The 26,223-nt window shown below is 32.3% G+C and overlaps 2 protein-coding genes across 3 annotated transcripts in view; one reads left to right on the forward strand and one right to left on the reverse strand.

Moving 5' to 3' along the window:
- Positions 1-818: 818 nt before the first annotated feature.
- On the reverse strand, positions 819-5,538 carry LOC133198589 (uncharacterized). Of its 2 annotated transcripts, none has more exons than XM_061334652.1 (3): positions 5,509-5,538; positions 1,693-2,338; positions 819-1,523 (listed from the first exon to the last, which is right to left on the reverse strand). In XM_061334652.1, the coding sequence occupies exons 2-3, from the start codon at positions 2,297-2,299 to the stop codon at positions 1,426-1,428; spliced, it is 705 nt and encodes a 234-aa protein (XP_061190636.1). In that variant the 5' UTR covers positions 2,300-2,338; positions 5,509-5,538; the 3' UTR covers positions 819-1,425. The 2 variants fall into 2 exon arrangements, with proteins under 2 accessions (XP_061190636.1, XP_061190637.1); XM_061334653.1 differs by lacking the exon at positions 5,509-5,538 and adding an exon at positions 4,283-4,328.
- Positions 5,539-17,477: 11,939 nt separating this feature from the next.
- Positions 17,478-26,223, forward strand: part of LOC133198048 (uncharacterized) — a 40,862-nt gene continuing 32,116 nt past the window's right edge. Inside the window, exons 1-3 of the mRNA XM_061334202.1 lie at positions 17,478-17,565; positions 19,663-19,899; positions 20,955-21,062. Of these exons, the coding sequence (XP_061190186.1) occupies positions 17,478-17,565; positions 19,663-19,899; positions 20,955-21,062 (433 nt within the window). The remainder of the gene's footprint in view (positions 17,566-19,662; positions 19,900-20,954; positions 21,063-26,223) is intronic.

Below are 26,223 nucleotides of genomic sequence, written 5' to 3' on the forward strand. Positions count from 1 at the left end.
ACTAGAAATTAAAAGTTAATGCATTTATTAAAAAAAAAAACAAACTTATTGCTGCACCGCATTTATTTACACAGTATTAATTCTCATGTACATTGATCATGAGTGATTGAGTAGCATATATATATATATATATATATATATATATATATATATATATATATATATATATATATATATATATATATATATATATATATATATATATATATATATATCGTTAATAAACAATGACAATATGTGAGTACACCTCAGAGTCGATTGTTTTGGACCAGGGAATAGTCACGTGAAATTCATATTCACGGACACATGTAGTACAACACGGTAAAAGCTGCCAGGCAATTGTCAATAAACGGATTTGAAAAACTGGCCTTTTTTAAACGTACATGTAATATTTTTTGAAGAGACCCATAATGCAACTCATTTAGCCGATTGGTCGGTTTGTCAGTCACGTTGGTGTCTCATATAGCATGTAGATTTATTCTGACGTCACAGAAAATAGTTTCCTCGACCTATTGAAAGTAAGGATAAAAATCTGCGGTTTTTTTACTGCTAAAACAAATTTTTGTTTTTACCAATATTACATTTTCTTTTTAATTCTACCCTACAATGGAATAAAGAGATTTGCAACCCTGAAGACCTTTTGAGTTCATTTTTGCTTCCGGAATCGACGGTTTGCACATGTAAATGATTATTCCATTTTTCTTCAGCGGAAATATACATCCTTATTTTACAAGAAATACTTGTTAAAAAGTATTTTTAATATATTTTTTCTTCCACTAATGGTAAATTCTTAAAATTCGAAATGCACAAACGGCGGGCCTTTCTTGTCACCCGAAACTTTTTACACACATGGATGAACAAATTAAAGCAGTCCCGGGATTTATGAAACTATTAGGATCTTTTCTAGCGCAGTTTCAGAGCAGAAACACAACAGTCCCTCGTCCCAGAGTGTTCGTTAAAGCAAAATAAGCTGCATTTTGGAATATTTTATTTTGCTGTTAAAATGTGTGATAAATTTGTATGTAATTTAAAGCTTTAAGATCAATTAGACTAATATAAAGTATGAAACTGTCTCAAAAGAAAGTACAATCGAATATATAGTATTATATAAGAAATCAATACTGTACAGGACGACAATAATGTAACTTTGCTTCAATCAAAGCTGATAAATAGTTCTTCCATCGCGAATATGAACAACAGAAGTTTATTAATGTTAACTTTCTCTCTCACCGAAATAGTTTATTACAATTTTGCAGCCAAAATTTCAGACATCAAAGTTGCAGCTCATATTGCTTTAAGCAGTGTCACAGCGTTCCCATATAGTCTCAAATTTCGAAAAAGCAGTCACAGATTAGTCTTTTCTGGAACGTCTTGTTTGTCAATTTGGGTCTGGTTGGTATTGTACATGTTGCTCAACATGCCTATCTAAACAAGCCATATTAACGGTCCATATCTAAATTGAACTAACAAGCGTTTATTACCATGAGGTAACTTTAACTCCCTCTGAATAGACTGGATTTGACCTGCAAAATATAAAAGTGACATATTCAAATAAAGTATAATGATGTATAATATTATCAGAATGGTTAATTAGCAGAGTGATGTCCCTAAATGTCATATTTATCATATATGTCTTTATATACAAGTATTTCAAAACATAGATATTGTTTTACAAGCTCAACTCCCACTTACTTGAAAGATTATGAAAGTCTCCAAGTAATTCAATGTTTTTTTTCTCTTGTTCTGGATCCATTGAGCAGGTTTCGATTGTGTTGATGGCATCCTGGTAAATCCCTGTTGTTCCAAGGTATCTCTCTAATTCCATAATGATGTCCCGGATGTTCCGCAATTCCGCTTTAAAATTTGATTCGGACAAAGACAGGTCAGCTGCATGTCCATAATACTTATTCCTGACTAGCCGAAGTCTTTCAATGTTTGCTGCAACGCTTCTGTCTCCGGGTTTTGGAATTTTTTCCCAACCTTCCGAATGTTGAGGTATTTTGCTGACATTTCGTAGAAGTATGTATAGTAAAGATATGTCTAAATCTGAATAATCGCCACTGTATTGTTTCTCTGGTAATGGGAAAAGGATCTCTGATTGTATTTTATTGAGTGGATTTCTATTTCCACGTTTTAGTTGTTTATCTGTAAATTCTTTTACTTTTTTCGACAATTCAGATGGTAACACTTCTGTCTTAAGAATTTCACGTAACACGTCGGTACAGGGACCTAGTATAAGTCTTGCCAGTCGAGCAATATTTGTTGTTTCTTGGGTAGATGCATACTTTGATAAAGACATGTTGACAGTGTAGAAATTGTCACCTGATGGTCATCAAATCTATAAAATATAATTAATATATTTGAAAGCATTGATGTTACTCTTTCATGGACTGATAAACAATATGAATGAAATCAAATGAATTTTTATAGAAGATTTCAATTCTGATTAAAGAGATATGATTGTGGCATGGCCTAACTATACTTTTGGTCTGAATACCACAATTAGCTTCAATTATGTATACAAAAAGTAATGGATAAAGACTTAGTAAATTCATCTTAGACAAGAAAATATTCGTGTTCTTATCTTTTGTCAACTTCTAAGATTAATGGGGATGTTTCATTATCAAGTGTTTTTGACGAAAGGGAAGTACTTAGTTATATTATACTTATATCATGTAAATAAGTTGAATCTGATTCGTCGAGAAACATTTGTTAAAAAACACTATTACCCGCTGAATGATGAAGCCACGCCCTCCAGCGTAGCAACAGTAAACATTGCTTGACGACGGGTGATATTCCAAAAAATAGTGACTTGGCAGAATTTATGCACGCACTGTTCACTGTTATATGTATTTGTATAAAACATTCAGTATAATATAATAAATACTGCGCCTCGGTTGACAATGGTTTTCTTGGGGTGAAAATTTTCAATGTTACACTCAACTACATGCAATATTTATATAAGCACGCTTGATATTAAGGAGGGATTCTTCTCATAAGAACACTTATTTCTTATATTTAAAAGTCAAAGAAATTTTCACAAAATCAAGAAGACAATATCACTAGGTGATGGTATCGGTTGGATTAAATTTGACCGTTTTATATTAGAAGCAAGGTCAGGTCAAGGTCAGTACCTTTTCCCTGAACATTAAGAATAAAAAATTACTGTTGCCAATCATGCGATGCCTACTTCTACTTCAATAAATTAAATGTTTTTCTTTTTGCATAAAGAGATATTACCATAAAGGGTCTATAAGATGATATTACCAAATTGACATAAATAATTTAACTAAAATGGATATTGGCTAATCTGAATTTTCTCTATTTTTCTTAAGATTTTAAGATATTTTAGTTATTTTTATATGCTTGCTATATTTAAATTTTTCTTATTTTCACAGATGGTAAAGTTGTCACATAAAGGTACAAAATGATATAAAAACAAAAAGTTTTGACCGTTTAGTAAGAAAAAAAAAACACTTTTTACGAATTTTTGTCTCAAAACTGAACTTAGATTGGAAGCTTTTAAAAGCTAACATAATTGTAGTTTGCTTGGAAAATCATATTCATTTGATATATTTTAAAACTTTAGCCCCTTATTATTAATTTCACTTACATTTAAAAATTTTCCCAAGTCTTTGATTGTGTAAAAATTATAATTAAATTCATTGTTCTATAATTATTTTGAGAGGCAGAAAAGAAGATATTTTCATACGCCGCCATTCCGCCAAAAATACAGTCCCTGCTAAATTTCAAACTCAATTTACCATTTCTATTTAAAGTTGTACAAGTGTGATGAGGAAAGAAAAATATGATCTTTTAAATCTCTTACATCTAAATATACAAAACATATAAGCAAATATACTTTGAATATTTCATCTAGTCAGAAACCAGACAAGAATCCCTCCTTAAAGTGCATGATAGATTTTGCGAGAGACCTGCCTAAAAGTCGGGTAAATTTAGTGAAATTTAGACACTCAGGTACCATTGTCAGACAAGAATGGACCAAGGAAGGAAATTCCATGTATTCATATTTTATGGAAAAACATTAATTATTGAATCATTCATTGCATTAATTTTGATATGAAACGACGAGTTTATTTTATTTAATGCAGAATTTTAGAATCTTGAAAGTTAGAAAATATATTTGATGGAATATCAGGACCTAATATAGATTAATAAAATATGACACAATCTGAATCCACATTAAACATGCTTACTACAAAACGTTACTGAAAGATTTCGAGAGAAGAGAGATGCATGCTGATTAATAAGTCCTACTGACCATTCTTTCAAATGCTCCAAGTCTTCACTGGATTTAATTTGTGTAACTTGCAAATATGCATAAAAAGTATGGAGGATTAAATAAAAAAAAAACCCCGATTCAAGTCACAAACTATTTATGATATCAGAATCTTGTGACTTTTGAGTGTCATCAACAGATGACTAATCAAGTACTTTAAATGCGACTGAGTTGTTAACGGAAATAAACATGATCTCTAAGGGATTGTCTAGAGACAAATGTTATATTATATCATGTTATATTAGTGGTTTAAACAGATATAAGTGTAGTGATTCAAATATAGTAATCTATATTTCATTTTAACACTTTATTTCGCCTAGAGAAGCTTTCACTAAATCTTCAGTTACATATTCCATGTTTTAAATTGAATTTAACTATCCATGATTTACATTTATATACGGTAGGACAACTTACACTAAATGAAATAAAAAATACTAAAATGCCTTGATTGGCTTGTTTGCATAGCACAGGCGGGTATAAACTCAAAGGCTTCAAAATTATCATTCAATATTTAAAAGAACAATATAAGTTATAAAGACAGAGAACTTTCATTTTTTGATTAACACATTCCTGCGACATAATCATGTATAACATTAAATACGAAGGTTGTCCCAGTTAAACGTTAGCTTTTTACATATTTACTAGATCAGAAGTATTTATTTCTGACATTATTAGGATATCATATTTTCGTTATTTTGACCAGATATTGTAAGTGTTTATATGCATGTAGCACCAGTATTTAAAGGGCTCTAAAATTCGTTGGTCGACGCACCACATGCATTTTTTCGACTTTTACAAAAAAGCATTGCCAGCGTTTTTTTTTTAAATATTAACATGTTGGATAGAAATATATATTTGACAAAAACATTTTATTAATAAAAACTTTATAACATTAAGGTCTAGACTGCTTATTTTTAAAATTTCATTAAATAGACATCATTAATTACAAAAATATTACGATATATGCATAAATACATTTCGTTAGATATTGTCAAAAATGGCGACGCTGCCTGATAATACCCAAATTATCATATGGTACTGTGTTGAAAATGTTATGATTTTTCATCATATGGTGAAAGAGATGGAAACGATGAATAAGGTAAAAACATATGGCAAATCAAATCAAATCCAGCACAGTTTCAAAAATATTTCTAAAAACGTTCGATTCCTTACAAATACAAAATCAAATTTACATAAAAAATACATACACCACAGCAAAAAACTGATGGAAAATCCAGATAGGAAAATGTCACATCAACATACAAATTATGAACTGAAACAGGAAAACACCCATTACAGTTAAACTTGAAGATGTTAATTTTTAAAAACTTCGTGAATATTTCGGAAGAGGAAGATGATTCAGCGTAACTTAAGTATATCTCAGTATGCACTGTTATGCACTGCTACAACGCAAATGTAATTCTGATCGAAAGTGTAAAAACTGAGGTTACAACTGGATTATTACATTTTGCATTATTACATTCTTCGTCTAGATTAACTCAAATTGTAATAAAATACTTGATGATTTTAATATCAAATTTTTTTAATTTCTGCCGATGCTACATAGTATTAAAAATAAAATAAATCCTCATTTTGTGTTCCTAACGTTCTGTGCCGAAATTTAAACAAACTTTATAAACACAAATAATATTAATTACTTGTATTACAAGAGCTGAGAAATGAGAAAGTGGTTTTGTTATATTTCCTGGACGCTGCCATTGATACGTGTATACATAAGAAGTACATGTTTTTTCTCAATCCCCAGGATAAAAAGGACTCCAACATGGACAGCTTTACGAGTACACACTGGTGAGTGTTTTCAAAGGATGTTCCTTTATATAAAACCAGCTTTATGTAATAAAATAAATTTCTGTTTGAAATTCATATTATTCATTGAAGGAACACTTCTTTACAAATAACAATTTAAACTACAAACAAAGAAATTGGGTAAATTTAGATGAATAACATTATGTGTTTTAAAAAATTAATTTGCAACAAGGATACATTTAAAAAGGCTTGAAACGACCCTCAATGCAAAATTTGAGAATGAACAGAATGTGCATTTATTCATAATTAACAATTATCATTCATTGCTTTTCTTTATCCTCGCTTTTTTTCATTTGCGAGAGCAAAATATTTGTGAATAAAATTTAGGTTTGAAATATTGCATAGGAAACTGCAGAAATATTGTGCAACAGCATATTCAGGAAGTGATGTGAATCAAATATGGATTCTAGAAAAATGTTCAAACAAGAGGCCCATGGGCCACAACGCTCACCTGAGTTACTTTGACCCTGTTATTCTTCACCAGACCCCCTTCCCGTGTAATACTTATTGCGGCCCCGCTCTACCCCAGGGGGCCATGATTTGAATAATTTAAAATTTACACTACCCAAGGATGCTTTCACATAAGTTTCAGCTTTTCTGGCCCAGCGGTTCTTGAGAAGAAAATTGTTAAAGATTTTGCCTATATATTTCAATGTAAAACTTTGATTTCCTATTGTGGCCCCGCCCTACCGCCGAGGGCCATGATTTGAACAATTTATAATTTACACTACCCCAGAATGCTTCCCTATAAGTTTCAGCTTTTCTGGCCCTGTGGTTCTTGAGAAGAAGATATTTTAATAACCCAACCCTATTTTTGTCTTCTTCTTGATTATTTCCCCTTGTAAATGGGGGGGGGGGGGGGCTTCATTTTAACAATATTAAATCCCCCTTCCTAAAGAATGCTCTGTATCCAACTTTGGTTAAAATTGGCTCAGTGGTTCTTGTGAAGTTGAAAATGTGAAAAGTTTACAGACGGACAGACAGACAGCTACATAGACAGACAAACGGACGGACGACGGACAACAGGTGATCAGAAAAGCTCACTTGAGCTTTCAGATCAGGTGAGCTAAAAGCCTATGGAAATTTTAAAATCTTACGTCAGTAAATAATTAGGACTTCCTCACAAATACATGTAACTTTACTCGGTTCACTAAATTTTTGAATTTACTATTTAAAATAGCTTAAGCAATTCCATACTTAGATTTCTTCTTCTACAGAATACAAACTAGTGTTTATGATTATGGATGTTGCGCAGCGAGGACCATGAAGCCACCAAGTGTGTGGAAAGATAATTCTGACACTAACTGTCGGTTCCCTTTCACTTAAATTTGCCAACAAAGGAATAAATGCTGTGAACTTTAGTAAAATTCTTAATCATAAAAATGTTCAGCTGAGATTTCAGTCATATTCTAAGTTGAAGTTAACACACTTTATTTCCTGAAGATATTTCAAAAATATTGTTTCCAAGCTTTTCTATCATGAGAAACTTTACTGGCGATACTATAACCGGCATATATAGTAAAAATTGAAAACCTAAAAGCAATCCTATTAAATTTATCCACGTACATGTGTATATACATTAGGTCGCTTTTTTAAAAATCAAAATTTGTGTTCTTGACTTGTCTTTTTATAAATAAAAATAAAAATAATATTAATATCGAAAAGTTTTTTTCATTTCTTAGTATTTTATCTTTACTTAACTTCGCTATAAGGAAAACCACTGTGATAGCCTTAGATCAATATCGAATAAAGTTTGTAAGGGAGTATATAATTAAAACAATCATTCTGAGAGTATTGCATTAGCAATATTAGTCCCCTACCGGCAAGTGTAATCTGGTTCCCGCTAAAAATTGAAAAAGCCATAATTCCGTCAAAAATCAATGAAGCAGGACGAAATGCGAACTTGATCTATAACTCATCAAGTTTAAGTCACATGCCAAAAATCAGCTCAATATATGCAGGCGTTTAGAAAAAAATTGCGGAAAACCCTGAAAAATTGAAAAGGTTGTAATTCCGTCAAAAATCATTGAAGTGGAACGAAATGCAAACTTGTTCTATAACTAATCTAGGTAAAGTCACATACCAAAAATCAGCTCAATATCTGAAAGGGTTTAGAAAAAATTGCGGAAAACTCTTAAAAATTGAAAAGGCCATAATTCCGTCAAAAATCAATGAAGTGGAACGAAATGCAAACTTGGTCTGTAACTAATCAAGATACACTCACATACCAAAAATCAGCTCAATATATGCAAGCATTTAGAAAAAAATGCGGAAAACCAAGTGGGACAGACTGACAGACAGAGGGACGGACAGACTCAGAGGAAACCTATAGTCCCCTCCGGTTTCACCGGTAGGGGACTAATAAATCAGGTTACATTCAATTCTTCTAATCAATTACCCCTATTATGAAGTGATAAAGAAGTAAGGAAAAGAAAAGAAGAAAAAAGAGTGACTGAAAAGAAAAGGAACGAAAGAAAGAAAAAGTAAATAAATAAACAAACCAAGAAAGAAATTCAATGTAAATATTAAATATATTAATTGGTCTTCACTAGAAATTTGCTGGACGAACTTCTCTGATAAAAACATCCTTTACAAACGAAGTTGATCGATGTCTATTTACATCTAGTTCGTTTTTGTTATTTTCGAAGAAGCACTTTCGGTTTCGTAATTTAGTAAACATTCAATTTCCCTTTCAGGTATTATCCTTGAAGACATGAACCCTTCATAGAGTTCACAAGAATTGCTTGCTTCTAATGTGGTCCATCCATCTTCATCCTCTCTATCTGCTGGTAATGTTGCTGAAGGAGAAGGCTCAGGTATGGATTCAATTGAACTGGAATCCTCATCCGGAAACGAAAATTGGCTGGATTCTTTTGAGATATTTCCAGCTTTATTTTTGTATATCATGGAGTTGATTGTGTTGGTACCTTCAACAGGCATGTACTTGCCAGTGAAATCTTTTGTGAGATTTTCAGTTTTATAATTTTTTAGTTTTGGTGATTGGGTTGAACTGTTTATTTTGGATCCCGAGTTAGATGATTTTACGGAAGGGATATTCCTCATCGAAGATAGCATAAAGGGTGTCCTTTTCCCTGCAAATTTCAAAAGGTGAATCTATAGACTTTTCTGTATCCTGATGAACATCATTTTCGTCTCCGTGCCTGAGAGACTTGAATTTGGACACTTTGTGTTGAAACAAATTTTCTTTTTGATTATCAGATGAAATTTTTTCTAAGCCACCGTAAGATGCATGTCTTCTCAAAGGTTCTTCGGAGAAGCAATCACATGGGAATATACATGCATATTATAACTCTGATTATCTCTATCAGATGTAGACGACGCACATACTTCAGAGTTTGGTACATAGGCAATTTCGCCACATATGATCCACATATGCATTGCCTTTCATATGAAGATCATATGAGGATCATATGAGAATCATATGTTTATTCAATCATATGAGTATCATATGTGGCAAATCATATGTGGATCATATGAATACACATATGTAAATCATATGAAGCAATATACATATGATACACATATGAAAGTTTCTGCATATGAGAATCATATGCATACTTTGAGAATTATCATATGAGAATCATATGAAACAGATCTGTGTGTGTGTTTTTTTGTCCTTGTTATAAACAGGTAAAATTCATTTTTATTTTAATTCAATGAGATAAAAAAATATGTTTATTCAATGTTATCAGTTAACACTTGAGTAATTTCAAATTAAGCTTAATATGTATAAGTTGGTGTTATATTTTAACAAGTAGACTGCAAGATTAAAAAATAATTTCAATAACATATATCAAGATGTGTAAATTTAAATGTATATTTATTCAAATGAATCAAGATGTTCATTTCCTTAAGAAGCTTGGATAAAAAGGGAATAAGTACTCTGTTACCCTCCCCCCCCCCAAAAAAAAAAAAATCCTTCATAAAATTCAAAATTTGTTTTCTTGAAAAACAAAATTCATCAAGAATATATTAATTTGTATTTTATCCAAAAACCGTTATGGTTGGGTTTATTTTACGAGTAAAATTAAAATCATTCCACATTTTATTTACGGACCGGTTTCGGTTTTTATATGATGAAAGTGTACGTCATGTTTGACGTCACTACTGTAGCAGAAGAGTTGGGTGTTTGAAAAAGTAAGTAATCTCAGATACGTTTTAAAAGACTTTTTAAAGGCTAGTTCATTGTGTTTAGATCATATCATTACGGTTACAGACCCGTATGAAAAAGCCGGTAAACCTAGTGGTCAATAAGTAGCCTAATTTTGGATTTGTTAACGATGAATGTTAAGGCAATTTAGTATCACTAATTTTTCAGATTTGTTTCCCTTTCGTTAATAGCTACGCTTGCATATTCGATATGAAAGTGAAAGTAGAAACCTTGTATAGTAGTTAACGTAAAATGTTTGTTGAGATCCTTATTCATTCGGTTCTTTCATCAAATTAAGAGAAATGTGTTTGAAATTATGTATTTAGGAACTGGAGTTCAGTGTCACAGTGCTGTTTTTGTATTATTCTTTTTTTTTGTTCAAAGAACCCCAAAGCTGATTAGACTGACGATTGAACACAAAGCTGATTTGACTGACGATTTAAACCCAAAGCTGGTTTGGCAGACGATGCATGATCACAATGCAGGTAAAAATAAATAAATAAATACAATAATCATCACAGTATATATAAGTAATGACTTAAACAAATATCAAAAACTAAATTAACCCAAATCTTTTTTTCTACAGAACAAATCCAGCACACTTATAAAATATGTATAAGTAAGGAAAACATATGAAAATATGTAAGGCATAGATTATAGAAATTGCTGGCTATAAAAACTATGATAAACTATAAAACTGTACAATATCTTCTGGGGATAATGACTTTTAGCTTAATCAGACATTCAAGGTACTATTACATGTGTATTGTATTGAAAGCTAATTTCATTTGATTTATATTTATATGCATGTATATAATTTGACATTTATAGATTTTTTTCAACACTAGAGAATTTAACCTAAAGACTTGTACTCACTCTCTTTTGTAGTTTCTTTTAACTTTTAGTTTAATTAGATATATGTCTAGTAAATATTTACTGTGTGAATATTTGTTTTATAATTTATATAGGTTCAATATACAGTCAGCCTCTCTCATTAATAAAATGGAAGATCAGACACCAATATCCTAGGCTTGCTTCAAAATAGGTATGTACACCCTGTATGATAAACTTTGTTATATTTTTCCCAACAAAGTTTTGGGATGTTCTGGAATCACAATGTCTGTTTCTCTACTTGTTTGTTTGTCTGTAGATTTTTTGGTCCAATAATTATACATTTGTATCCGAATCTATTTAATTTTTTGCAATCTGAATTATATATACTATTTGAACATTCCAAATTCAATAGTGAAAATTTTTGAAAGAAAGTTCTTGCATTTAAAATTTTATGATTTTATTATGAAGCATGTCTTCCAAAAGTGTAATAAATGTCTTGGAAATAATATAGGGTGTCAACAACTGTTTTAGAACATTACTGGTAGTTTTATCATGTAAATGTATACATTTTCATGTACAGTATTGTGCCATATATTTAAGAAATAAATAACAAGTTTAAAAACTTCAATGGGAATTGAAGTGGGTCGGTCACGTGATCAAATCCTGTGAAGGCCGAAGGCCTTCTCAGAAGATTTGATCACGTACCGACCCACTTCAATTCCCATTGAAGTTTTTAAACTTGTTAAATATTACTTATATATACATTTGAGACGGACAATCGAATGTAATCGAATATAAATATTGCCCTAACTGTACGTCGTAGATTTTGACAAATTACGCTAGGTGTAAATCGGCTTGAAAAGCGGTTACGCTTCAAATTCATCTGGCAAAGGATTGTTTCGAAGGGAATATTCTGTGAAAGGCTTCTTGTGATCAATTATTATAGTGAGCATATTGGTGTCTGGGAATTTTTGTATTCATGAGAACCCATATTCGATGTTAAAAACACAAGAAATACGTCCGATGTTTGATACTAAAAAGTTGGAGGAATTTCGGTCGGAAAGGGATGGATGGAGACACTTGTCCGGACCAGATAACTTGAAATCAAGTACAAATTTGATCAAAAACATAAAATCTACGATTTCAGTAAGGCATATTTATTAATTTATGATGTTGTCATGGAGACACTGGCGACAGCTTACATTGTTAAGACAACGTCACAACGATCTCGATGATGGAGGTGTGCCTACCGAACTTCCAAAGTGCAGTGTGTGGCGTGATTGCATTACATTGATATTTTTCAACAAATTTATTGTGAGTAAAGTTTAATGGAAAAAAAAATTATAGCATTCAGAGGTCTGCGAGAAAAATAAGGGTAAACGTTGAGACTATGCAGCTCAGACATGAAACTTATAACACGTAGTTTTCTATTCTCTATGTAAAATCGATCAAGAACTGTATTAAATACTCGTTTACATTGTAAATAAAATGATTATTATTTTACTTGCGTATTTTGTACATTTTTATGCATGAAAAACATGCTATATTGCTTAGAGGAGTAAGTCTTTTTATGTAGATATTACTGCGCTGTGTGATTAGGTCACGTAATGACCTATAACCTTCGAAAAACTTCATACAGGTATGAAGATATTTGCTCTCTGCATGTTTATATAATAGAGAGATACCACAAATGTATATATTTATGAACAAACGTAAAAATACCGTCATATATTGAAAGAATCATAAAAAAATGCTAGGTTTCTCGCAATTACACAATCTTACCATGCAAGTGTCTTACCTCTATAAATAGCTAAGAATTTCCACTATCGATCTATGACGTCATTTGTTAAATATGACGTCAGCTTAAAACGAAAAGGTCTCGTGAATGTAAACATGGGGAAACTTAAGGCAAATAATTTTCTACACCCGTGAAACAAATGATTGTTGACAAATATCTGTCAGGACAAAAATATGCAACTATTGGCCGTGAATTGAACATTCCTCGGAACAGTGTGTATTCAATTGTACAGCGCTATTTAGCTAGAGGTTCGGTGGAAAAGGCCCCAAGAAGTGGCAGAAAACGAAAAATGGACGACCGTGAAACTAGGAAACTTTTAAGAGTCGTAAAAACCAAACGTACTGTTCCGTTAGCTGGTATTACGGATATTATCAATCAGGGTAGGCATTCTCCTGTTTCACAGAGAACAGTCAAAAGACGATTGTATGAAAATAATTTTCATAGGAGGATTGAAAGAAAGAAGATCCGTATTCGCGACGAGAACCGCAAAAAACGTGTGGCATGGGCAAGAGGAAAGAGATTGTGGAGAGTTGAAGGAGAATGGGATAGAGTGATATTTACAAATGTACAGATGAATGTAAGGTAGTAATAGGAGAAAGCAACCGTGTGTATGTCTGGAGACGACCGGGTGAAGATTGGATGCCCGAGTGTTTATGCCCTGGTCCGCCGGTCAGAGTAAGTCTGATGATCTGGGCATGCATAACATGGAATGGTGTGGGGACAATATGTGTCGTAGATGGTAATATCAATGCACAAACATATATAGACATACTTGATTCAGAACTTTGGCCCGTTGTAGCTCGGCATTTTCCAACAAACAATTTTATTTTTCAAGATGACAATGCGCCCGTTCATCGGGCCCGGATTGTTACTGAATTTAAACAGAGAAGAGAAATGCCATCAACTCGATGACATGGCCAGCACAATCCCCTGATTGTAATATTATAGAAAACTGTTGGTTATTATTAAAAAATAAATTGAAGCAACGAATTTTAAATATAAACAATGCTGCCGACCTCGAACGTGAAATCCGCCATATTTGGACAGCCATCCCAACAACATACATACAAAACTTGTATCGTTCAATTCCTAGACGCTTGCTTAAAGTAGTCAGTGCCAAGGGCAATATTACAAAATATTAAGGTAAGTTTTATTATTTAATTATCAAAATTTAGTGTATTATATATGGCTAAAACATTCCCTGTAACTCATCTGTTTACGTCCGTTTACGTGACGTCGCCGACGTTTGTTCATAAATATATGGCACAATACTGTACTTTGGTTAATGATTTGGGTGTGTGCATCAAGCAGAAATGGAGTATATATATTATATCAATTATTTTTTTTATATATAAATTAAAAATTTGCAGAGAGAATGTCAAATGGCGTAAAGAAAGATTTAGCATCAATCCCTGGATTTCTTTTAAGGATACAGAAGTACAGGTATGATGAATATAAATGCTAGCTAACTATTTTGCAAGAATTGAGCATTTAAGTAGATGCACTATATCAGCATGTACGTCATATTATATGAAACTAATAAAGTTTATAGTCAATATGTATAATAGTGAACCATTTTTTCTTGAAGAATCTTGGTATGTGTTTGATGTATATAAAAATAAGTGAAAAATGCATTGCTTTATTCATTCAGGAGATGCTCAGCAATCTGGCAAAAAAGGCTGGCTGGAAATGAAATGTTATGGGGGTTATGTCTAGCTTTGGATTCCACTAAATTCCCATATTTATAGAAATCAGATCAGAGCAAAGGTGTGCACACATTTTATTTATGTATGTTAAATATCATCCTAAGAAGTATCAAAGTCTATTGCTAAATTGAAAACCTCGTCAGAACAAAATTTTGCACTGCATTCCATTTAAGCTATACATTGTGAATTGAATTGTTTAGAAAAAAAAGTTTTAGCTGATGGGTAACAATGAAGTTGATGTAGAGGGTCCCTCCATTAAGTCTCTACATAATTATCGATGAAAATGTTTCCTTCCTCCTACAATTATGCTAACCAGAGAGGGAATACTTCACACTGATGCTAGTATGAAAACAGTAAGCAGTCAACATTTTCAAAATGTAAAAATATTGATGTTAAACATTAATGTTAAAATTTTGAGATATATATTTGTTTATTGGAAGGACATTTTTGCTGGTAAATATGATTAATGATAGAAAATTAGTTCATGTTAAATTGTCTGTTGGATGTCACAAGCAATTTTTCCAATCATATTCATCTTTAAAATCACTTGAGTCTTCCGCTCAGATGAGCTAAAAACAAGTACTTTAAACTTTAAATAAGATTTAAATGGTTTTCCATACAAATACATGAATATAGTGATCACAATATAATTTTTATTTCAGAAATATCATTTTAAACAAAAAAGATAAGATTGGAAAACAAAATTTACCGCATTAACTGTAAATATTAAACTTTAATAATAATAATAATAACAATAATAATAATAATAATAATAATAATAATAATAATACTTTATTTAAAGAGGGTAACCCGATTAGTGCAAAGCACTAGTCTTCCTCAGGGCCCTCTATGCGTGTATAGTACAGTTATGAATAAAACAGTATAATAATCAGAAAAAATACAAGTATATGACATAGGTGAAAGCATTTGAGAAAAGTATATATTATTAAAACATAGAAACAAGTTACAAATTAAGAAATGTTGCGTCCATTGATGATAAATTTTTCTACATTTTTACGAAAGGATTATGAAGTTGATGAAAAACGTACATGTAGTGGTAATTTGTTCCATAAATGAACGCCTGAATATTGAAAAGAATTTTTAAACATATTTGTTCGATACTTTGGTAGACTAAGGTCATAATTGGATTCAGAACGTAGGATATAATTATTAGAGGAAATGAATTCAAAAGAGTCTCTCAGATAATCAGGTGCCATACCATGAAGTGTTTTATAAAGCAATGTGTATTTGTTAAAATCTATCAATTCATATATAGTCAACCAACCAAGTTTCACAAATAATGGTAGTGATGGAGCATCTGGTGCCACATCTAATATAATTCTGGCTGCTCTTTTTTGTAATTTAAAAACTCTTTCTATGCCAGCACCTGGAGCATTGCCCCAAATAGTCAAACAATAATTCAAAGAAGGCAGAATATATGCATTATAGAAAAGTTTTCGTGTGTGTAATGGGAGAAATTTTTTGATTTTACGTAATGTAAATAGTTTATATGTCAAGGACTTGCAAACAGAATCAATATGACTATTATAGCGCAATGAATTATCAATATGTACTCTTAGGAGTTTTTCTGATTCAACATTTTTAAGAACTTTGTCTGATACACACAAATCTAGTTTCGAAGATGTTAACTTAGATTTTCTATGTTGAGTTCCCATAAGCATACATTTTGTCTTATCAATATTCAACATCATATGCTTTCAAGTAAATGTAATTAAATGAAACTCCAACAGACACTCTCTGATGAAAAAAAATCCCTTTATATATGAAAATTAAACAAAAGTAAAAGGAATTGTTTTTTTTTTTATATACAGACCTTTGTTTTTGTTCTCAATGGTTTTGAGATCAACAGAATTTATGCCGTTTATTATAATATCTGAAGCATTTATATAAAAGAAAAACACGACAACCTATAATACGAGTACTGTTTTCACCCTCACATTTCATTTACAGGAAAAGTTGACATAGGTTTCCCTATAAAACAAAGAAGTTTTTTTTTATTAGTATCTTTTTTATTTTTTCAGTCTTACTTATATGCAGATCACTTATATACATTATTTTGTATTCCTCATTATATGAAAAAAAAAGACTTAAGATTTCTACAATCTGAATATGCTGATATACGTTTGAGAGAGAGAGAGAGAGAGAGAGAGAGAGAGAGAGAGAGAGAGAGAGAGAGAGAGGTTACCTGTTATGGAGATAAAGCCTCTAGTAATTATACAATTTTAATCTGAATTACAAATATTTATATAGGATTTTTTAAGTTACAAAGAAAATATAATTAAAGTATACATTAAAATTCAGAAGTATATTTTCAGAAAGGACTCCATTTTATCTACAATTTAATAAAAATGCGTGCATTGAGGTAAAAAAAAACATAAGTGATGAAAAAATGTACGTGTGTAATGTGCGTAAAAGGTAGAGAATGAATAATATCTTTGTGAAACAAGTTTAACTTTGATGTAATTCAAATTGATCAGAACAAGAAGGGAAGTCCTTGTGTAGTAGTGTCATATTCTAAATTTTGAATTTACCAGGTGGGAGTTAATACAAAATTTAGAACATGACAACTAGTTGTCAGGCTCTAAATTTTGTATTTACTCCCATCCGGTAATTTTAAAATTTAGAACCTGACAGTAGGCAAGATCTTCAGGGTAAGACCTCATGTGAAATCTCTTTATATTTATGAATTTGAAGAACATAATATTTGTAAATAATAAAAAAAAAGAAATGCTATAGTCATTCCACTTAACGACTTGGTATCTTTTTATCACTTTATTCTAAATGTAGGTGATTTACTTTTGCACAAGTATAAAATCCATTATGTCACATGTTATAGACCTCCCAAATATGCCCTCCCCGAGCAGTAAGTCAGCAGCAGTCCCCCATTCTTCCGCTGTCTCACGGCCTAGTGAGTCATTGGATACCTGTTTCTCTGATTTATTCTTATTTTGTTATTGTAAAGGGGTTGTCTTCGTGTTCTCTGAATTGGTATCTTTGAGGGCAGTACTTCATGAAATGGTCGGGTAAATGACAAATGACAAATGAAGCAATCTCTGTTGGTCTGGTTTGGAGGGTAGAAGCTGTTCTGGGTTCCATTAGTATTACTCTCAAGGCTTTCCAACCTGGAGATCAGATCTTGCGTTGTAGAGTCTGTACAATTGCTTCTTAAAGACATCCCCGGTTTTCCTGCAGATGCTTATTTTCTGGTTACATCACTTTCAACCGCGCGTACATTAAAGTTTTTTTCGCACCACCCGAGGATGGATTCATACCTCTTTATGACGTCAACTACATCTGCAATGGTCAGGCAATCCTTGTCAGCACTTCATTTCTAGAGATATTACCTTGTATAAATGGCTCAAAGCTAAGGCTTCTTGGCCTAGGGTATCTAGATTACAGTAGCCTCTTTGTGCCATCGGATGTCATCACCTAACACTACTATCGACTCACCTGGTTGTGGTTTTCTAATTTCTAACTTTGGCAACCACCTATTTTGGTTCAACTTATTTACTAGTGATCTATAAGAACCATCAGAGAGACTCATATAATAAGTTCTGGCCTGGTCTCTTAAACTTGCTGCAGGGAAAAGTAATTTTGACCCATCTGGTCATCTGCCTAGTTCAGCACTGTCCTTGATATGATCACTCATCCCAGTCATCCTTACCGTTATGTGGTTCAGGCTTCATTACTATATATGGACATACCTGAAACAAGCTTGTCATTGTCTTCTAACTGACTACTCATAAATGACCTTTGGGAAGGGGTACACTCAGGATCTAGTACAACTCCTTTTCTGGAAAAAAGGATAAGGATTAGGGTCTATATCTGGACTGTGGGAAGTCACTTAGTCTGTCAAGTCTCTTATGGTGGGGAATCTTCAGTATCAGGGGTTGGTGCCTCTGTCATTAAACTAAAGTCTAACTATTATTTGAATAAAATGTTTAATAACAGGTAAATTCTATACTATATACACTATGTACGAAACCAACAAACTAGACAACTGAGCAATAAAATAAATAAAGGACATAAATTCATATCACTTGTTGCTGTTTTGAATTTAGCATCCCACTTCTGACACAAAAAACTGTAAGCTCCCCACGGATGGCCTTTCATAAATGGGGGTTACAAATTATAGCACCATACTGTACACACACAAGTACAGTGGTACTTCAGTCCTGGTTAACTTCAGTATTGTAAACAGAAATAGAGATTCTTAAAGATAACAATAATTTATTAACATATTTCAGCATTTATTTAACAACATCAGGTATAATACGAGTTTGATCAGTAGCGTCTACCGCACAGGGATATGGCAAAAGGGGGCAGGGCATCAAGGTGACCGTCAAATCTATATTATATAGTAATTAAGTATAAATAATGCCTCCAAATAATACCTGCATTTTAAATCATATTCAGTAAAAATATTTACAAATGATAAAAAAAGAGAATATTATTGATAGAAATTTCATTAAATAGTGTTTTGGCCTTACTGCAACGAAGTTCTAATCGAAAAGACGGGCGAAAAATGTTAGCCCTGTACATATTGATATATACTCTACCTACGATAAAAATAATTTTGCCAATACGAACATACAGTATTGGTTATACAAATGTACATGCATATAAGACAGACAGCTCCTTTCTGTTTCGAGCAACACATTTGAAAAAAAACCCAAAATGATTCTGAGGTAAAAATATGATAATGTGTGCCCCATCAATAATTATATTTGAAAGCATTTTATTCAATTGTCCTGCATATGTTTTTATGTCCTTTATATGCGGCCTTATTCCGAGATTGAAACAAGGAAGTTTTAGCTTTAAAATACACTTAAAATGCTTAGGTACGTTAAAAATTGTGCTTAATATGATATAGATTTATTTTTGAGTAAGGAAGTTATTTTTTAATACAGTAGAAGTTAAACTATTTTTTTTTTAATTAAAATGATTCCGAGGTAGTATTGTAATGTATGTACCACTAGTCTAACTTGCACTTGTTATATTTCAGAAGAAATGGCATCTTCAGTGGTGATATTATTCATACTGCTTGTGCTGCTCTGTTTTTCCCACGCCGCGCAAAATTTTCAGGAAGTGTCCGTTTGTCCGAGAAATGCAGACACCTGGAAACTTGAATCTGACAAGAAGAATTGTAAGGGGGATACCCCAGACTATCTTTGTGCAGCGATAGAGAACAATGTTGGAAAATACGGTGAAATATGTACAAAATACGGATTGTCCCCAGCCGGTAAGTAGACCAATGTGTCATCTTCGGAATTTTAAACAAATTAAGTACATTCACAGTGAAGACTAAAAGATTATTCTTTACGTTACCTGTGCGTGATTATTACAGCAAAACTAGTTAGGAATCCTATTGACAACATTATACTATTTAAAGATTCTGATAAGTAGTCAATTTAATATAGGATTTGGCTTGTATATGCCTAATGGAGGAAGGATGCAGTTTTCAATTTGAAAATGAATATATCTTTGAATCAGATTTGTAATAACGAAGAAATAGTAGATAATTACTGGTATGGTGAAGGATTGCTTAATGATACCATATTCTCTCCCTAAGAATGAATAAAAAAACACTTACTTCGATTTTAGTTCCCTTCTGCATTGTAGTGATAACTAATGATGTGGATGGTTTGTTGTTTTACATTTAAGCAACACTCTTCCAATATCAATTTCACTACACATTTGTTTCATTCATATTCTTCTTTTTTTTGCAGCCGATAAATTTGTTCATTTGAACCTTTAGTTAAAAGTTACATGACTGTATTTCTTACCTTTGGAGATTTCATGTAGTATTACATGGTGTGTGAAATCTAAAGCAACATGAACTTAATGTAGCAGAAGCTAGATAACTTAATTCATATAGCAGAAATGAAACAGGAGCAAACCAAAATAATTTCTACTAGTCATTGGTAATAATAAGTAAATTCATTCAAAATAGTTATGAAAAATAAATGGATTTTGTTAGACTTGATCATGTTGATATATGGCTATGTAGTCTACCAAACCTTTCTACCTACTTTTAATAGGTATAGATCTGACACAAATTGAACTGAATTGCAAGGGCATGACTTGTCAGTTTTGATAAAATATATTAAAATGTCAATTCAAAAAATATAGAGTTTTTCCGGCACATTAATACATTTTCATCACTATATATTTAGTTATAGGGACATATGAACATGTGTGACGTTTGAAAGAGATTGAAAGAACTTAACTTTGGTTTTGATTAATTTGAATATAACATTTCGTTGAATTTACCATATCACTTTTTATCTTTTACAGGAAAATGTGCTGTGTTAAACAATCAGACACATTATTTAGACTCTGTAGACTGTAAAGCAGCATCAGTATGTCCAGCAGTTCCTTACAATCCTTCAGAGTTGTGGAAGTGTAAGTATTCAACACTTTTTGTGAAATTCTATTTGAAATTTGTACATCTAAACTTTATGTAATGTGCATATGCATAGCTAGCAAGCTGGATGGTCTAAAAATGGACATATTATCAAGGTTTAACTAAAAACATCTATTTTTTCCTGTTTGAAATGCATATCTACATGTATATTGAGCATTGCGTATATAGCATGTCTGTTTGAAAAAGGGGGTCTCTTCAATATGTTTGCGAGTTAGTACTGTTATTTACAAAAAAGAACAATAGTTCTTTAATTGTGTAAAATTCTGCATCCATGAAAATGGGTATTGCTTTTGAAATGAGTAACTGTTATTCTCTCAGGTCTCCTCAATCTAAAAAAAATTATGTGGGCATGTACACAGTTTACAAAGGATACATTATTCTAGCTTGTAAATATAGGTTTGATGACTAAAGACTAAAACCTTAAACTAAGAAAACAATTTTATATGTGGAAAAAAACTCGAAATCCTCACTTCTTTGCCAGTGGTAAATGAGCTCAGAAAACTGTATTTAACACAAATCCATAAAATACGTGTTCCATATAGAATACTGCCTTTTTGATGAATTTTCATGCGTAATATATATGCTATCATTGCTGAAATAAGCCAAGAAAAAAAATAAACAAGTATTGGTGCTTTGGCATTTTTATTATTTATTGAGATTTCTAAATGCAAATCACTATTAAACTTTCCTAATTAGTGATATACTTCAAGCATAATTAATGTTTGGTAAAATGACAGCTGTCAGAGTGTATATTGAATTTAAACTAGTATTAATTGTAACGGGGACCGTTACAGATGTTCCCCAAACGCTCCCCAACTTCCTTTTGGTGTTTTATTCCCTGTAAGCTTCATTAAATAAGGCAATCAAGTATATTGGTTTTTTTACGCATTACACGCGCGCGCACGGGCATGCATGTACAAAATGACCATGTCAACTTGTCTACACTTTTAATACATCTTTATATTCAAATTTCATAAAAAGATAAAAAAAATTCGGCTATATTAAGTATATCTGTCATTTTACGCACTGCAAGCGCGCGCACGTGCATGCATGTCCATGATGACCGTGTCGTCTTGTCAATACTATTAATATATCTACATATTTTGAGTATCAAAGCATTTCAACAAAAAGTATAAAAGTTACAGCTATATCAAGTATATTGGTCATTTTAGCATTGCATGCGCGCGCATGTGCATGCCTGTGCATGTTGACAATGTCGTCTTGTCTACATTTATAATATGTCTATATATTCTGAGTATCAAAGCATTACATCAAAATATGTAAAAGTTATGGTTATATCAAATATATTGGTAATTTTACTCATTGCACGCGTACGCACGTGCATGCATGCGCTGACAATGTCATCTTGTCTACACTATTAATATATCCATATATTCTGAGTATTAAAGTATTTCATCAAAAGATATGAAAGTTTTGGCTATATCAAGTATATTGGTCATTCTACTCATTGCACGCGCACGCACGTGCTTGCAAGTGCATGCATGTGTGCGCTGATCATGTCATCTTGTGTACACTTCTAATATATATTTATATTCTGAGTTTCAAAGCAATTCATCAAAAAATATACAAGTTAAGTCTATATAATTTGTGTTGGTTATTTCAATCATTGCGCATGCGCACACGTGCATGTATGTGCATTCTGACCATGTCATCTTGTCTACACTTTTAATATATCCTGATATCCTGAGTATCAAAGCATTTCATCAAAAGATATGAAAGTTATAGCTATATCAAGTATATCTGTCATTTTACTCATTGCACGCGCGCGCACGTACACGCAAGTGCATGCATGTGTGCGCTGATCAAGTCTTCTTGTGTACACCTCTAATATATATTTATATTCTGAGTTTCAATGCAATTCATCAAAAAATGTACAAGTTAAGTCTATATCAATTGTATTGGTTATTTCAATCAATGCGCATGCGCGCACGTGCATGCATGCGCATTCTGACCATGTCATCTTGTCTACACTATTAATATATCCTTATATTCTGAGTATCAAAGCATTTCATCAAAAAATATAAAAGTTACAGCTATATCAAGTATATTGGTCATTTTACGCTTTGCACGCGCACGCACGTGCATGCGCGTGCGCGCAAAATGACCTTCGTTCCGCAAATCTACATAACATTCCTATTAACCCTAAAAAGGTTTCACCTCAATCGGATGTGTAGTTTCGGGGATCACTCACGGACAAAAAAGTACCCAGGAAGAAAAATAATAATAACTAGATACTTATTGCCTAGGCAATAACAGGTCTTCCGTTTTCTTGACTTCTTTGAAAACCAAACACAATTTTCTCAATAAGATTACTCTAAATAATTAACAGAAGTTATCTCAAGGCTCTCAAAGATATGTAGATACAGATAAAAACAAACGGAATTACTTTTCTGTTTTCTTTATGTACTTCGTCATGAACGAAAGTGTTCCAAACGAATAAAATGTTCATTCTACACCTAAATTATTCACAACTGATCATCCCTAAATGTTTCCATGAAAAACTACTCATGTTTGAGACAACTTCAGGTTTTTTGGTTGGCACTTCCGATGTAAATAAATTGCATGGTCATGGTCTATCTAACATCTGCATTAGCCAAACATTTCTGTAAAAAGAAAAAAAGACTTTAAAAATTCACTTTTTTGCATCGCTTCCTGTCACGACCTGAAGTGACGGCAACGTACGTTTTTTACATGATGTAAGTAAACTGGTGACTGGCTATCAGTTCTGAAAGTTTTAGACTTCAGTCATGTACCGTTTTTGAGCAATAAGGTGAACAAAATGTCAATTTGAGGACAGAAAAACACGCGACCGGAAGTGCATTTTCCTAAGATGGTTGACTTCACACTAGACAATTGCAGTCTCAAATAACATTTTGTGAAAATCATTTCAAAAACTTTATCAATAAGTGATATTTTTGTGACAGTTAAAAATCCCAATCACATAGTTTCTCTCTTATAACCGGAAGTTGTCGTTTTTTGTTTCCAGTGAGACCAACACATATAGAAACTGTGAAAGAGATTCAATTATATGATGCAAGTTTTATTTTAAAAGAGAAAAGTTTAAACTTTTGATTTCTTTGATCACTTCCTGTGACGACCGGAAGTGACGACTGACGCTATTAACCCAAAAGTTTTTGCCTACTCATTAAGCTCTATTACTCATATCAGTTTGGTGTCTTAATCTCTTACCGTTTCTGAGATCTCACTTTGACAAGTTCTCATTTTGCGGACAGTAAAACACGCGACAGGAAGTGAATTTTACCAAGATATTTGACGTTACTCTAGACATTTGCAGTCTAAATAACATATCTAAAAATCATTTCAAATACTTCATCTATAAGCGATATTTATTGGAAAGTAAAATACTCAAATTATGTAGTTTTTCTCTTATAACCGGAAGTTGACGTTTCTGTTTCCGGTGGGACCAACATATTTCGAAACTGCAAAACAGGTGCAATAAAGTGATGCAAGATTTAATTAAAATAAGAAAAGTTGAAATTTTCGATTTATTTGATCTCCTCCTGTGACGACCGGAAGTGACGGCTGACAAATTTAAACATATTCTGCAAACGTACTTGTCATGATCAATAATCCCTGAAAGTTTGAGGTCTTAATCTTTTACCGTTTCTGAGATATCGTCCGGACATGATCTCTTTTGAAAAAACGGAAATCGGATATATCTGACGACCGGAAGTGAATTTTGCAAAATCCTTGAAAATGTTTTTAGTTTATTTTATTTGTCATAACCCCTGAAAGTTTCAAGAAAATCCATCGAGCCATCTCTGAGAAATCGCTTGGACAAAAAACGGGAAAAAAATAATAATAATAACTACAGCAAAGCTCGTTGCAAAGCAACGAGTGGGTCTTCCTTCTTAGCGATTAGCTTGTAAGTTGACATCGTAATAAATGGATAAATATTTGTTTAATTTCCACCTAAAGGTTACATGTTTCTGTTTAGATTGTCAACTTTGCTAACATTCTCTTTCTTCTTTGACCCAAATATCGAGACGTCATCTCCGGAACTCTGAATCTGGAGTGAGCATGAGGATATATAATTCAACTGTACTCTCTCCAACAGTACTCTTGAAATTGTATCCAAAACACTAATACTCCCAGACCCTCATTTCTTGAACTTTGACTTTTGATTTTTAATTTCTAGACTTTTCTATTCATCTAACATCTTTGCTGCAATCATGTTAGTAACACGTGCCACACTACAGAATCATCAGTGTTTTGCTACATCACTGTCATAATAATTGCTTGACAAAACATTTACACAGCATAACTACATAGTAAGTAATCCAAATGTGTTACTGATTGAGGATATCCATTGTTTGACAATCAGTAAGTAGAAAAATACTCTTACAAGAAATGCACAGGGATGATTTCAGTAAGACACTGTGTCACTTGTGGAAAATTTTAACATAACCTCTTTTTATGACGTCGAGCTCTTGGAGCTCGAAACGTCATCTAGCAGGCGCCCAGTTGAAATCGCGACCGGATATGTACGCGACCGAATGTGTCAGTCGATGCATCCGCAATAGAAAATAGCAATAGCTATAAACCAATTTCTTTGAAAACGCTCAAAATGAATAATACCTTGAAAATAAAATTGCATCAATTATATCTGCAATTAATTCTATTGCAAAACAACAATATTATGTTTTATTCTCACATAAGAAAAACGTGATGGTTGTTGCGGATGAATTTCTACACAAAGGGTGCATTGGATGACATGAATAACATTTCGGAACGATAACCGTGTAACATAAACAACACAACAGGAGGTAAAATAATTACAAAATTACATAAACACGAATACTACAAGACTAAAAAGATTGAATTTCTAAATCTTAGTTTTACTTATACAATCTTCTAACCAACTCTATCCTAAAAACCGATGATATTGACCAGTATTACTGTATTTCTCCATTTCCTCCATTTCCCAGTATACCGTATACCACGCCCGATCGTAACTCGATCGTAATTGTAACAGAACAGAGTCTTGGTTGTAGTTTAGATGCAATCACTAATACAACGCTTTGACATTGGCAATTAGATAAAATATTATATAAATTCATGAAATCCTTCATAGTTCATAATTGACTGAAAAGAATA

Source organism: Saccostrea echinata, unplaced genomic scaffold (assembly GCF_033153115.1).
Source record: "Saccostrea echinata isolate AGI-Se365-2 ecotype Australia unplaced genomic scaffold, CSIRO_AGI_Sech_v1 ptg000033l, whole genome shotgun sequence".
NCBI lineage: Eukaryota > Metazoa > Mollusca > Bivalvia > Ostreida > Ostreidae > Saccostrea > Saccostrea echinata.

Coding starts and splice junctions, on each gene's coding strand:
- LOC133198589 (XM_061334652.1), bottom strand. CDS start 2,299: ATGTCTTTATCAAAGTATGCATCTACCCAAGAAACAACAAATATTGCT. Junction 1,524..1,692: donor AGACTTTCATAATCTTTCAA/GTAAGTGGGAGT, acceptor TATATTTTGCAG/GTCAAATCCAGTCTATTCAG.